General features: G+C 38.8%; 1 protein-coding gene across 2 annotated transcripts in view; it reads left to right on the top strand.

The window, feature by feature from the left end:
* The first annotated feature begins 276 nt into the window (after positions 1–276).
* Positions 277–13269, top strand: part of Smarca5 (SWI/SNF related, matrix associated, actin dependent regulator of chromatin, subfamily a, member 5) — a 36130-nt gene continuing 23137 nt past the window's right edge. The window contains exons 1-8 of one of the 2 annotated variants that reach the window (XM_059264317.1): positions 277–465; positions 3163–3237; positions 4273–4439; positions 7450–7550; positions 8917–9017; positions 9876–10055; positions 11502–11657; positions 11746–11877. In XM_059264317.1, the coding sequence (XP_059120300.1) occupies positions 292–465; positions 3163–3237; positions 4273–4439; positions 7450–7550; positions 8917–9017; positions 9876–10055; positions 11502–11657; positions 11746–11877 (1086 nt within the window). In that variant the 5' untranslated portion in view covers positions 277–291. Of the gene's footprint in view, positions 466–3159; positions 3238–4272; positions 4440–7449; positions 7551–8916; positions 9018–9875; positions 10056–11501; positions 11658–11745; positions 11878–13269 lie in introns of both variants that reach the window. The other variant, XM_059264316.1, reaches the window with a different exon arrangement.

Below are 13269 nucleotides of genomic sequence, written 5' to 3'. Positions count from 1 at the left end.
CCCGCCCTCCCTGACCTCCGTGACCCCGCCGGCCCCGCCCACCCTCGTCGACGTGATTCCCGCCGTGAAGTAAACGCCGGTGGAGCGGAGCGGCGTCCCGCGGAAGAGGACGCGGGGAGAGCGGCGCGGCTGGGCCGGCTCGGGTCGGTGGCGGAGCCGCCGCGCGTGAGAGCTTCCGGGCGGGGTCTCGCTCCTCGGGCGGCCCGGACGCCAGAGCCGCGCAGGCAGGCCCAGGCCGCTTCCCTCCGCGCCGCGCCCGCCCGTGGCCGCGGCGGGTGACGCAGCCGGAACATGTCGTCCGCGGCCGAGCCTCCGCCGCCCCCGCCTCCCGAGAGCGCGCCTTCCAAGGCCGCGGCCGCGGGCGCCGGCGGGAGCAGCAGCGGCAACAAAGGCGGCCCCGAGGGCGGCGCGGCGCCGGCGGCTCCGTGTGCGGCGGGCGCGGGCCCCGCGGACGGCGAGATGGAGGTGAGCGCGGCCGGCGCGCGGGGAGGGAGGTGGGTGCTCGGCTGGCGCGCCTCCGTCACCTCGGCGGTTTCCCTCCGTTTGGCTAGCCCAGGCGGGTCGCGGGACGCTCTTACGACACACATGTTCCTGATTACTGTGGCCGAGGCGACCGGTGTCCCCCGGCGCCAGGCGCCCCCAGCCTCTCTCGATTGCTCCCGGATCTGGGTTTTAGTTCGCACCAAACTTTGGGGAAGGGCGAGGGAGATGCCCCTCCGGAGTGGGATGCACCGGCCGAGCGCGACGCTTCCCAGCGGCGCAGCTGGGGACTTGCGCCTCCAGGGCCTCATCCCGGTGCTGGCGGGGGCGGCATCTGTCTGCTCTGGGCAGAAACAATGGCGAGAGCTGGAGGGCCGAGTGCGCAGTGGGGAGAAGCGGGGCGCAGCTGCTTGTGTGCGGCGAGGGAGGCCCCTCCCGGGCCCTGCTCCGTCGGGAGCGGAGCGAGCGTGACAGCCGCAGCACCTGTCCTGGATCCCCATCTAATTAGGGGTTTGTGGATGGAGAGATGAATGAATGGGAGCGATGGGGAGGGTGGTGGGCTTCTGGCCCAGCGCATTACCTCCTGTTAAAGCCATTCAGACGATTTCGCTGTTGAACCACCTTCTGGGGCTCGAGTGGGCCAGATGATGATGACAATACTGGAAGTGGGGGAGAGGGTGGGAAAATGGGGGAGCTGCCAGGCAGGTCTCTTGGATATGCTCCCAGGCTTTGAGTTGCCTGGGAACAAAGTTATTGCTTCCAATTTTTATTCTTGGCCTTGGACTTACTTGTTTTGAGATTCTGTAGTTCCAGTCTGAAGGGTTCTGAAAATTTCGGCCCTTGGGAGGTAATAGTATAAAGATGAACCTTGGTGCAGAATTTACACTGTAAGGAATGATGGTGCAGTCTGCATCGCTAGGGTGAAATTCCATGTTAGTCTTTGAAAGAACTTTAGTGGGGAGGGTAGGTGTAGGTGGAAGTGTAAGGCACCATTTGAAGTGAATGAAGTTTCATTTTAAAATATATTTGATGCCGGGCGGTGGTGGCCATGCCTTTGATCCAACCACTCCTGAAGCAGAGACAGGCAGATTTCTGAATTTGAGGCGAGCCTGGTCTAGAGTGAGTTCCAGGACCACCAGGGTTACACAGAGAAACCCTGTCTCCAAAAACAGAAAAAAACAGAAAATTTATTTAATGCCCTCCTTAAGATTTTAAACGGTCTTTGAATTTCTAGGGTTGTTTAACTGGATTCTTGGATTTCTGGACACCAATAACACTGAAGGAAATTATATGTTAATGTACGTACAGTTCACCCCAGAGAGATAGCTTAGCTTACCTAAGCTTTGCAGATTCTGCCTGCTGTTATAACTTGGAGTCCCACATTTCCACTATAGGTGTTATTTCTGTTTATGTGTCCTAAAGATGAGAATTTAAAACTCAAATGCAATTACTTTAATTTTTGAGTTTCTGTTTTTCAATTAAAACTTAAATATAAGCGTGAGTGTGATAACACCTACGGTATAAAATAAGTGGTATTTTCGTTTATCAGATGAGAAAACCGAGTCTTTTAGATAGAGTCTGTGATAGAACTGTGGTCTGCTTCCAGAATGAGCCTTTTCTGCACATCTTGCCCTGTTTTTTTTTAAGTTTGATAATTTTACATATTGAAAAATATCAATAATCTCTGTTTTCTCTTACTCTTCACACGTTTTTTTTCCTGTTCATGTTGTAGTTCGTTTTTTTTTTTTGTTAACTTTTAAGACTATTACCTTCAGTCTGCTTTTCATTGTCTTAACTGAATTTAGAATCGGAATTAAGTTTGAGTTGAGTACACTTGCCTAATGTACCTGATGACCTTAAATATGTTTTAGCAGTTAGAAAAAGAAGACAATTGAGTTATAGAAGTAATGTCTGCAGTTGGAAAGCACATATTATTATTATTGTAGGGTATACTTTACCTCTAATGTGTGCTGGCAGGAATTTTATAAATTAGACTGGGTTGGGGGTTTTGTCACTTTGCTTGTGGCATTTGAATGTCAGGATAAAGGCATTTTTAAGAATAATGTATTTATTACTAACTAGGAGTCAAGACTAAGAGTATTCAATTTAGCTGGGTGGTGGTGCCACACGCCTTTAATCCCAGCACCGGGGAGGCACAGGCAGGCAGATCTGTGTGAGTTTGAGGTCAGCATGGTCTACAGAGCAAGTTCCAGGACAGAGCTGTGACACAGAGAAACTATCTCAAAAAAACAAAACAAAACAAAACAAAAGAATATTCAATTTAAGCTCCTTTTTTGGTAATGTTCTAAATAGTGGAAATTAGTGACTAATTGCTACCTTTCATGTGTATGTACAGTAGATAGATGGGATTTTATGATAAAAGGGATCTTTGTTCATATTAATGTTACCTAATTTGGCTTTATAATTTTATTTGAAAGGATACAGATTTACCCATGTGGCTTGTATAGAAAGTAATTTTGCTTTAAGGTGTTGTTGATAATATTTTAATCATGGCAACAGTTTATAATTGGGAAAAGTGATTATCCTCATGGTATTTTATTTCGTCCTTATCAAGTTTCATGTCAGGTTATGTGATAGCTGTTAAATACCTAGGGAATTTGGAGTAAGAATATATTATTTAGTTGACAATTCTTAAACAATTCGATTTTCCTTTTCTAGCAGGAAGTATTTGATGATGCATCACCTGGAAAGCAAAAAGAAATCCAAGAACCAGATCCTACATATGAAGAAAAAATGGTATGCTATAGACATTTGAATAGCATTTATAATGAACCTTTTAAAAAAGATTTTAAAGGTATTTATTATATATGTGTCTCTAATTGTGCTGTAAAACTTTAAAAAATTCTTTGTGGCTCTTTTTAAGATGAACATAACTTTAAGGTCAGTACAGGATACTTTTACCCACTATGGTTTAGATTCTGATACTAATACTATATTAATAAATATAATTCCAGTCCTGTGGCTAATGGTTATTTCATTGTTGCTGATCTCATATGTATGTATTTATTATTCCCTGAAAATCTTTATTAACCCTGAGAGACTGTTTTTTTTTTTTTTAAATGATTATCACAATTGGCTTTCTTAAAGGTGTGTGATGCCATACCTAACTTGTTTCTTTGTGTAAATAGATAATCATGTCTTTAAAATATCAGTTACTGAAGGACTTGAGATTTCATTATCAGTAAGCTTAACTTTAAGAAACTTGTTTTCAAATAAATTCATTCTCTTGATGTGAACAACAGGAAATATTCAAAGGGATAGCTAACAAATACGAAAGAAATTAATAGTACTATGTGATATTCATTGATAAGTGAATTTTGGACCTGGTACCATTTTAAAATCTGGCATTAAGTTGAGTAACTAGTGTGTTTTCTTCTGAATGCATTCCCTTGTAAAATGTTTTTGTTTGTTTGTTTTATTTTGTGTAAAATTTAAAAATCTTGTTTCTGCCAAGTTTTCATTTCAGAAATCGATGAATTCATTTAAGCATTACTGTAAGCATGACGTAGAGTATTTTCTGTCATACCCCTTTACAATCAGTCGTTCCTGTCCTTGACCCATTACCAACCACTTCTTATCTTTAAATCACTAACTAGCACTTGATATATTCGTATATTCAACCTGTGCTTGCCCATCACTTGGCAAAGTGCTTCTGAGAGCCACAGTCACCCACGTTGCATATTTCAGTAGTTTGTTCATTGTGAGTTTACCATGCAGGCAATATGGAAATTGATTTCTAAAGTTTAATAAAATGTGTCTTACATTTTGCAGCAAACTGACCGAGCAAATAGATTTGAGTATTTATTAAAGCAGACAGAGCTGTTTGCACATTTCATTCAGCCCGCTGCTCAGAAGACTCCAACCTCACCCTTGAAGATGAAACCAGGGCGCCCACGGGTAAAAAAGGATGAAAAACAGAATTTGCTCTCAGTTGGCGAGTGAGTAATAGCTTATATTTGATAATTTAAATCAAACTTGCTTTTTAAATTCTGTTTTTTAAAGGTTTTTATTTTATTTTCTGTTTCACAGATGTGGCCATCAGTGTCTAAATACCAAAAAATAAATACAGTGACTTACTCTTTTTTTGTTTGTTTGTTTTTCAAGACAGGGTTTCTCTGTGTAGCTTTGCACCTTTCCTGGGTCAGCTCTGTAGACCAGGCTGACCTTGAACTCACAGAGATCCGCCTGTCTCTGCCTAAGTGCTGGGATTAAAGGCGTGCACCATCACCGCCCGGCTACTTACTCTTATAGCATTATATGCTTTATGAATTGTAACAGCTGTGTTGTACATGGAAATAAGATGTTAAACTGTTCTTTGGAGAGGTTAAAAATGCAGAGGTTAAGTGGGTTAATCACCATCACATAGAAGTATAGAGTCCAGGCTTGGACTTGACTCTGATGTATGTTCCTGTCCTCCACAATTAGTTTTTTGTGTTGGTAGTGGAGATTGAACCTAGGCTCTCATGCTTGCTGGATGAGCATTCCACTACTGACTTACAAAATCCATCCACTTTTTTTCACTTTTTGAGGCAAGGTTTCACTGAATTGTCAGAGTTGGCCTTGAACTTATTCTATAACTCAGATAGGACTTATGGACTTACTGAGTGAGGGTCTTCTCTTTCAGCTCTCTAAGTAGCTAGAATTGCACGTTCTTAGAACCAGCCTTGGTAATAAGGGTGTTTGAAAGCTGAGCTGCTGTGTGGAATACTTGTTTAAGGTGCTTGCTTCATACTTAACTTGCTACTTATATGTTGAAGTGTCACATAGGCCATCCTTCGGGATTTTTTGATAATTCCTTGTACTGAATATACAAATTTTTCAAGATTTTTATGCTAGTACGATAATTTTTTTTTTTTTTTTTCCTTTCGAGACAGGGTTTCTCTGTGTAACAGTCCTGTCTGTCCTGTTCTGGAACTCATTTTGTAGACCAGACTGGCCTCCAACTCACTGAGATTCACCTGCCTCCCAAGTTCTGGGTTTAAAGGCGTGCGCCACCACCACCCGACCAGTGCATTAATATTTTAAGAGTGGTCTCTGCTATAATTCCTGGCATGATAAATGAAGTGTGAAAATTAATTATAGTATGTGAGATTATTTAAAAGAGATGATATATTATTAATGTGAAAATTGCTAAGTGATTAGTTGAAATAGAAAAATAAGATGTTCCATCTGGAGGGCATAAACATCATATTATTTAGTTTTATTCTGTTGTTGCAGTGTATCTTATTACCAATTATGTATATCCAAAGTGCTATTTTTATATTTAAAAAAACTTTTCAAGCCGGTGGCAGTGGTGTGCACCTTTAATCCCAGCACTTGGGAGACAAATCTCTAAGTTCTACAGAATGAGTTCCAGGAAAGCTAGGGCTACACTGAGAAACCCTGTCTCTTAAAAACAAAACAAAAAAAACCCCAAAAAAACTTTTTACTTTAGATATATTTAAATTGTTCCAGATGTAATATCTTGTTAGCTATTTAAATATATCAGTGTCCTGGAATTACTGTAATAAGTGTTATTGTGAGATAAATTAATACGGTATGAAAAGAAATGCTTCTGCTTTTTTTGTTTATCCTATAAGATAAAGATGGTTCACAGGATATACACAGTAAGTTATTAAGTTTTTTTTTTTTTGTTTTGTTTTTGTTTTGTTTTTCGAGACAGGGTTTCTCTGTGTAGCTTTGCGCCTTCCCTGGATCTTGCTCTGTAGACCAGGCTGGCCTCGAACTCACGGAGATCCTCCTGCCTCTGCCTCTCGAGTGCTGGGATTAAAGGCGTGCACCACCACCGCCCGGCTTTTTTTTATTTATTTTTTATTTTTTTTATTTTTATTAAGTAGTGTTATTAGAAAATAAGATTGAGATTTCTCTCTCTCTCTCTTTTTTTTTTTTTTGAGATAGTCTTGTAAGAATCAAACCCAGACCTTGGGTACATTAGGCAAGCATTCTACTACAGATGGATATATGTCTAGTCCCCCTTTCTCATCCTTACTCATTTTGGAGATGGGGCTGGGGTGTGTATTACTTGAGACAACATCATAGTCCAGACTGGCCTCAATTCAATGAATTTCACTTTCTTTCTCTCCCTGGAATGTTGGAATTATAGGTGTGGTCAGCTAACACCAGGGATTTGCTTATCTCTGGCTCCTCAGTGCCCACATTGCAACCTTGAGCTGCATCTTGCTTTTATTTTGGTGGGGAGATGGATTTGAACTCATATCTTGTAAGGCAGGCACTTTGCTGACTGAACTGTTTCTCCAGTCCCCAAAGTAATCTTTGAGAGTAAATCCAATGAATCCCTTAGTTACAACTATTAAACATCTTAAGTCCTTATTTCTTAGCTTTTAGTCATAGTCATGATTTTAAAAGTGTCATTTCTGGAATTTTCCTCTTAGCAAAAAGACCTAAAAAGGCAACTTTAAAATACAAATTAAAAAAAAATTTGCTGTATATATCCTTAAAATTATCATGTTTATTAAGTTCTACTGTGTATTAATGTATTTTAAATTTTTTTGTTTGCTCTCTCACTCCCTTCCTTCCTTTCCCCTTGAGACAGGGTTTCTCTGTGTAGTCCTGGCTGTCCTGGAACTCACTCTGTAGACCAGGCTGGTCCTAAACTCGGAGATGAGCCTGCCTCTTAATGTATTTTAGTTTTATTCATAGTTTAAGTAGCCACATAAATAATTTCAGGTTTAAATTTACTAGTAAATTTTCTGCTGATCACATTTTAGGCTTACTCTGCTTTTCAACTTTTTATTTTCATAAATTTTTTTTGGGTACACTAGATCTAACCCAGGACTTCTACTCATGCTAGACAAGTGCTCTACCACTGAGCTCCAGTTAAGCCTTGGCTTAACTTAGATAGATGCCTGTTAAGATTGTTGGGATATCACCATTTGGCTTCTATGTTGAAATAAAACTATTAGTTGATTTTTGTTTTCATTTTGACAGCTACCGACACCGTAGAACAGAACAAGAGGAGGATGAAGAACTTTTAACAGAAAGCTCCAAAGCAACCAATGTCTGTACTCGATTTGAAGATTCTCCATCATGTATGTTAAATTCATTGAATGATTGGAGTTTTCAAAGTTCCTCCTTTGAGACATCCTTTTATGTTTCAATTTGCTTTTCCTATAATTTATAAAGGGAATTCTTAGTAATCTTGGATAGTTACTAGCTGTGAATAACTTAATTTTTTTTTTTATCTGAAATGTTAGTACATCGGCTGGAGTTATAGCTATAGAGTTATAGCATGTGCCGAGCCTTGATTTGATCCCTGGAAGTAGAACTGAGAGATGATAGTGTGTGCTGTATTTCAGAAGAATATGAAAATGCCATTCAGTTTATTATGGTTCTAAGGTACATTTAAATAGGAGTGATTTTGCCTCATATTTTTCCCAAATAAGAAAACTACTTTGTAAAAGCGGGAGGAAAATAGGGGGAAAAATTATCTGCTGATGTTTTCACATGAATTTATCATTTTTGTGAAATGTGTTAGTGCTTTTCCATAAGAAATCATTTCAGCCAGGTTTTACTTAAACATATCTGGATTTCTGATAGGGTTAGCGGCTTCAGTACTCTTCACTGCAGCCTCACTTTCCTCAGCTCCTAGAGGAGTATTTAGTGTGAACACTGACAGAATTTTGGGTGGGCTCTTCCTTAGTTAGAATGTTAAGGAGTTCACTCACTCCCACTTTCCCTTTTTCTGTTTGCCTTATGAAACACTCAGTTTCTACTTCTTTTCAAATCAAGTTAGAGGATAACGATCATGTCTGACAAGCTGGAAAGGAAATTCAGATTATTTCTTTTTCACATTCATTCATTGTAACTAGTGTACCCAGTCCTGATTAGCTTTTCATTCTTAAGCAGTGATTTATCCAGGGAAATAAAACAAGTAATATGTACTGAAAGACATAAGATCTGTCAGAAAAAGAACTTAAAAATTAGAAAGTATAGACTTGAAGAAGGAATTCTGTCTATATTCTACTGACACTAGGAGGAAAAGAAAATCTTCAGAGAACCACTGTCTGATCTTTATGAAGGATGAAAACACTTGGTTAAAAACATTGTGCTAACATTAAAAACAGAGGTAAAGAGGCAAGAGATGGTCTGAAGGCCAGTGTGTTTTAACCTTGGATTGAGTGATTTGGATGAGGACTCTGATGCCAACAGTCACAGTTTCTGCAGTTCATTATCAGTTATTTGTATCCAGCTACCCCTGCTTCAGTCCAGATTTCATAGGCTACTTTTAATGATTTTAACCTTTCAGAATCCCCATAACACATGTATCTTCTAGAAAAGAGACGTAGATACCTGTAGGTCCCAGTTAAACCTCTAATATCAGATAAAAGGGGCCTGGCCTGTCTTGTATCTCTTGTGTTTAAAATGAGCATTGTGTTTTTTTTTTTGTGTTCTTAGATGTAAAATGGGGTAAATTGAGAGATTATCAGGTTCGAGGGTTGAATTGGCTCATCTCTCTGTATGAAAATGGCATCAATGGTATCCTTGCGGATGAAATGGTATGTACTTGGTTATCCTGAAGCTTGAAGGTTTTTGTTGGTGGTGTTTTGCTTTTGTAACTTAAGATAGTCGGACATGAAATTTGTAGCAATTAAGAGAGAATAGTTTTGTTGATTACAGCTAAATTTTTCTCAAAGTGTTATAAGCAACTTGCCTTAGCTGCATAAGTGACATCTTCATATGGGAAGAATTATAATCTCTGTAAGTAGAGTACATCTTAAAATAATACATTTCAAGAAGTTTTTTGTTATTTTATTTCATTGTTTTGTTTTGTTTTTTGAGACAGTGTTTCTCTCTGTAGCCTTGGCTGTCCTGGAACTTGTGTAGACCAGGCTGGCCTCGAACTCACAGAGACCCGCCTGCCTCTGCCTCCCGAGTGCTGGGATTAAAGGCGTGCGCAGCTTCTTCATTTTTGTAGTACAGTGATTTGGCTGTTTCTAACTTTTGATAAACAGCTCACACAGTTCTATTTCATACAAGATTGTATCTTCTGTTCACTACTTACTAGTTACGTAGTGACTACGTTTACCCTTTTCAATTGTTTAAACAATTGTTTGGAGAAAGTATAGGGTCAAAAGAGATATTCACATCTGCCTCTGCTAGGTTACTTTGGGAATATCACATTTTCTGAGCCTTGTACAAATGATGTCGATACTTTCCGTACAGACTTATGTGACCTAACTCTGTAAACTTTCATACACATAAGCTCTTGTCATGCTGTCTCAAATGTAGCATTTCTTTTAAATGTTTCTGTACATGTTGGGGGGCTATAAGTATGGAAAACTTGAATTGTTTAATGATTAATTGATGTGATTAATTTAATTGATTTAATGTTTAATTATGATGAACTTTTTCAGGGTTTGGGAAAGACACTTCAAACAATTTCTCTCCTTGGGTACATGAAACACTATAGAAACATTCCTGGTCCTCACATGGTTTTGGTTCCCAAGTCTACATTGCACAACTGGATGAGTGAATTCAAGAGATGGGTACCAACACTTAGATCTGTTTGCTTGATAGGAGATAAAGAGCAAAGAGTAAGTTTTTATACCACTAAGATGAAATAGCTGGAGAAGGGATAAAAACGAAAGGGTCTTCACAAGTTATTAGTGATTTATAACTGTAATACTGCTTTTGTGGTTAAGAATTTTATGAGAAGGCTTTAAAGACTATAGAAAGCTGTAAGAATTTCTTAATTTATTTTCAGTTTGTTTCCCCCCTTGGATGTGATTTTATAATGTCAAGTTTATTTGGAAGCATTAGCACTTTTTTTTTTAAAGGTTTTGAATGTGTTAAGATCATTAGAAATTTGAGGGTCCAGATTTCTAGATTAGGGTACAGTGATAGTAGTCATAGAATAGTAATTGTTAAATTTGAGTGGAGTCAATTCTAGTATTTTGGTGAGATGTTATACAAATACGAGTTAAAATATTGATTTCTTAGCCATATCTTTTGGGGACAAAGTGACACTATTAAGAATAAAGAACTTTACTGGGTGGTGGTGGCAGTGCAGGCCTTTAGTTCCAGCACTTAGTAGGCAGAGGCAGGTGGATCTCTGAGTTTGAAACTAGCCTGGTCTACAGAGTGAGTTTCAGGACAGCCAGGGCTACACAGAGAAACCCTGCCTCAAAAAACAAACAAAGAAACCCAACAAAACAGAGAGAGAGAGAGAGAGAGAGAGAGAGAGAGAGAACTTAGATTTGGAGGATGGAGATAATGGATTACATTCACTGATTAAATGATTGTAATAAATGATTTTGTGCTAATTAGTATAGATTAAGTAATTTTTTAAGATTATATTTATGAATGCTTTGCCTGGATGTATATCTCTGCACCAGGTGCATGTTTCTGAGGCCAGAAAAAGGAGTCACACTCCTGGAACTGGAGTTATGGATGGGTGTGAGCCACCGTGGGTGTGCTGGGATATGAGCCTGGGTCCTCCCTAAGAACAGCAAGTTCTCTTAACCACTGAGCCTTCTCTCCATCAGCAGTCCAGATTTCTTTCCCTCCTGAGTAAATAATGTGGGTTATTTTAAGTTACTAGGTTGCTTTTTGTTTGGGGGACTCAGTTACTCCTCTGGTTTTTACTTTCATATCTTTATCTATAAAATGAGAATAGTAACAATGTGTTAATACATCACAGATGAAACTAATGACACTGTTTACTAACAACTGTCAGTCATCTTTATGTTACAAACTCGGTTTCCTAAGAATTTCAAGACCTAGTGGAATTGTGGAAGACATTTTAAAGAGATAGGCTTCTGAATTTTGTGATTCACTTCAGCTTTCTGAAACTAAGTTAAAATTGACATGACGGTGACTAATGAAGTAACTTTAGTGGTAGGATAGTTAGCTTTAAATGCTTATTTAATAATAGCTATTCTGTTTAGTAGTCTCACTTCTTTTTCTGTATTAGATTACTTGTTGGTGATTTTAATGTGTGATTGTATTGAGTGATGTAATTTTTTTCTGTTGCTTTACAGGCTGCATTTGTCAGGGATGTTTTATTACCAGGAGAGTGGGATGTGTGTGTCACATCTTATGAAATGCTTATTAAAGAGAAGTCTGTGTTCAAAAAATTTAACTGGAGGTACTTAGTTATAGATGAAGCCCACAGGATAAAAAATGAAAAGTCTAAGGTAACTGGATACTTGATAGGAACGTTTTTGTGTCTGAGGGTTTGATACTTATTCAGAATGTTCTAATAATGCTCTTTGGTTGTTTCAGTTGTCAGAAATAGTGAGGGAATTCAAGACTACAAATCGACTGTTGCTAACTGGGACGCCTCTTCAGAACAACTTGCACGAGCTCTGGTCACTTCTAAATTTTTTGTTACCAGATGTGTTTAATTCAGCTGATGTAAGCATCTCTTTGTGGTTAATAATATTTTTGTTAATGCTTTATATTTTAATAAGAGCACTGTTTGAGATGGTCATTAATTTTTTTATACTTAGTAGCTAGCCTGTTACTATCCAACTAAGTTGATTGTGTATCCTGAGAATTCACTTTTGAGCCTTGGCTTTAATCTCATTTCCCATCAGTTTCTATAACTGGAATGGCATACTCTTATTCCTGTTTGGCAATCAGGGCTGTTTAATTTTGCCTGAAGAGTTTCTAGGTTAACAGCTTGTTTTAAAGCATTCCCAAGTATCTGTGTATACCTCACACATTGTATTTTAACATTCAGAGATGGCCTTCAGATGTGGAGGGATTTGTTTAACCCTGTCATAGGTTTTCTTCTTGTTGCTGTGATAAAACACTCTCACCCAAGCAACTAAGGGAGAAAGAGTTTATTGTGGCCCACAGTTGAAGGGTACATGCTGTCAAGGTGAAGGTGCTGACCGTAGCCATCATACGTCATTCACATTCAGAAAGCAGACAGTGTGATAAATGTATCTTAGTGCTCTGCTCCTTTTCTCCATTCTAAACCTAAACAGTCCAAGATCCTCAACCCAGCAATGGTCACACAGTTAAGATAGGTCTTCCTACACCACTTAATGTAGTCGAGATAATCCCCCAGTCTTGATGGGAGGCCCATTTCTGGGCTAATTCTAGACTGTCAAGGTGACTGAATAGTAAACATCACTCATGTCTTTCATTATGGTTTAATAGCCCAGTCTTTACCCTGTAAGTTATTTACATTATAGAATGATGGTATTAGTGGTTAACTGTTTATTATACTAGGGAAAATAATTTATGTATCAATAGTCTGTGCTATTAGTAATTGCAGCCGCCAAACCAGAGTTCAGTTTTGAACAGTTGTTTTGTCTGGAATGAGTAAGGAGAGCTTTGTAGACATCCATGTTAGTACATTTATATAAATAAGTTGTATAAAGGTATTAGTTTTGGTTTGTTATGTTAAGAGTTATTTTAAAAAGAACAGAAATTTGTGTGGAAAAAGTACATTCAGACTTGAAAGTTTTAATTCTCCTAAATATTTTAATGTTTTAGAGATAACTTCAAGGTAATTTGTTTTTCTTGCTAGGCTAACACTTATCTCTGTTGAAGCCCTCAGTTATAACAGTGATTATAAGATGTTTTCTTAACATAGCAAATTTATAACGGATATTTTCAGGATACTTGATAAGGAAATCGTCTTTATTTAGATCTTACCTAAATAGTAATGAAATGCTTTTAATCTCAGTTTCACTTAGATTAATTAATAAGATGGACATTTCTCTGGAAACCTTGAGTTGTGTATTCCAATTATTTCTATAAACTAGCTTTTAGACTCTTCATTGTGAGTCTGTG

Source organism: Peromyscus eremicus, chromosome 5 (genome assembly GCF_949786415.1).
Source record: "Peromyscus eremicus chromosome 5, PerEre_H2_v1, whole genome shotgun sequence".
Classification (NCBI taxonomy): Eukaryota; Metazoa; Chordata; class Mammalia; order Rodentia; family Cricetidae; genus Peromyscus; species Peromyscus eremicus.
The sequence above is the reverse complement of the archived record's forward strand: the minus strand, read 5'-3'. Positions and strand labels throughout refer to the sequence as shown.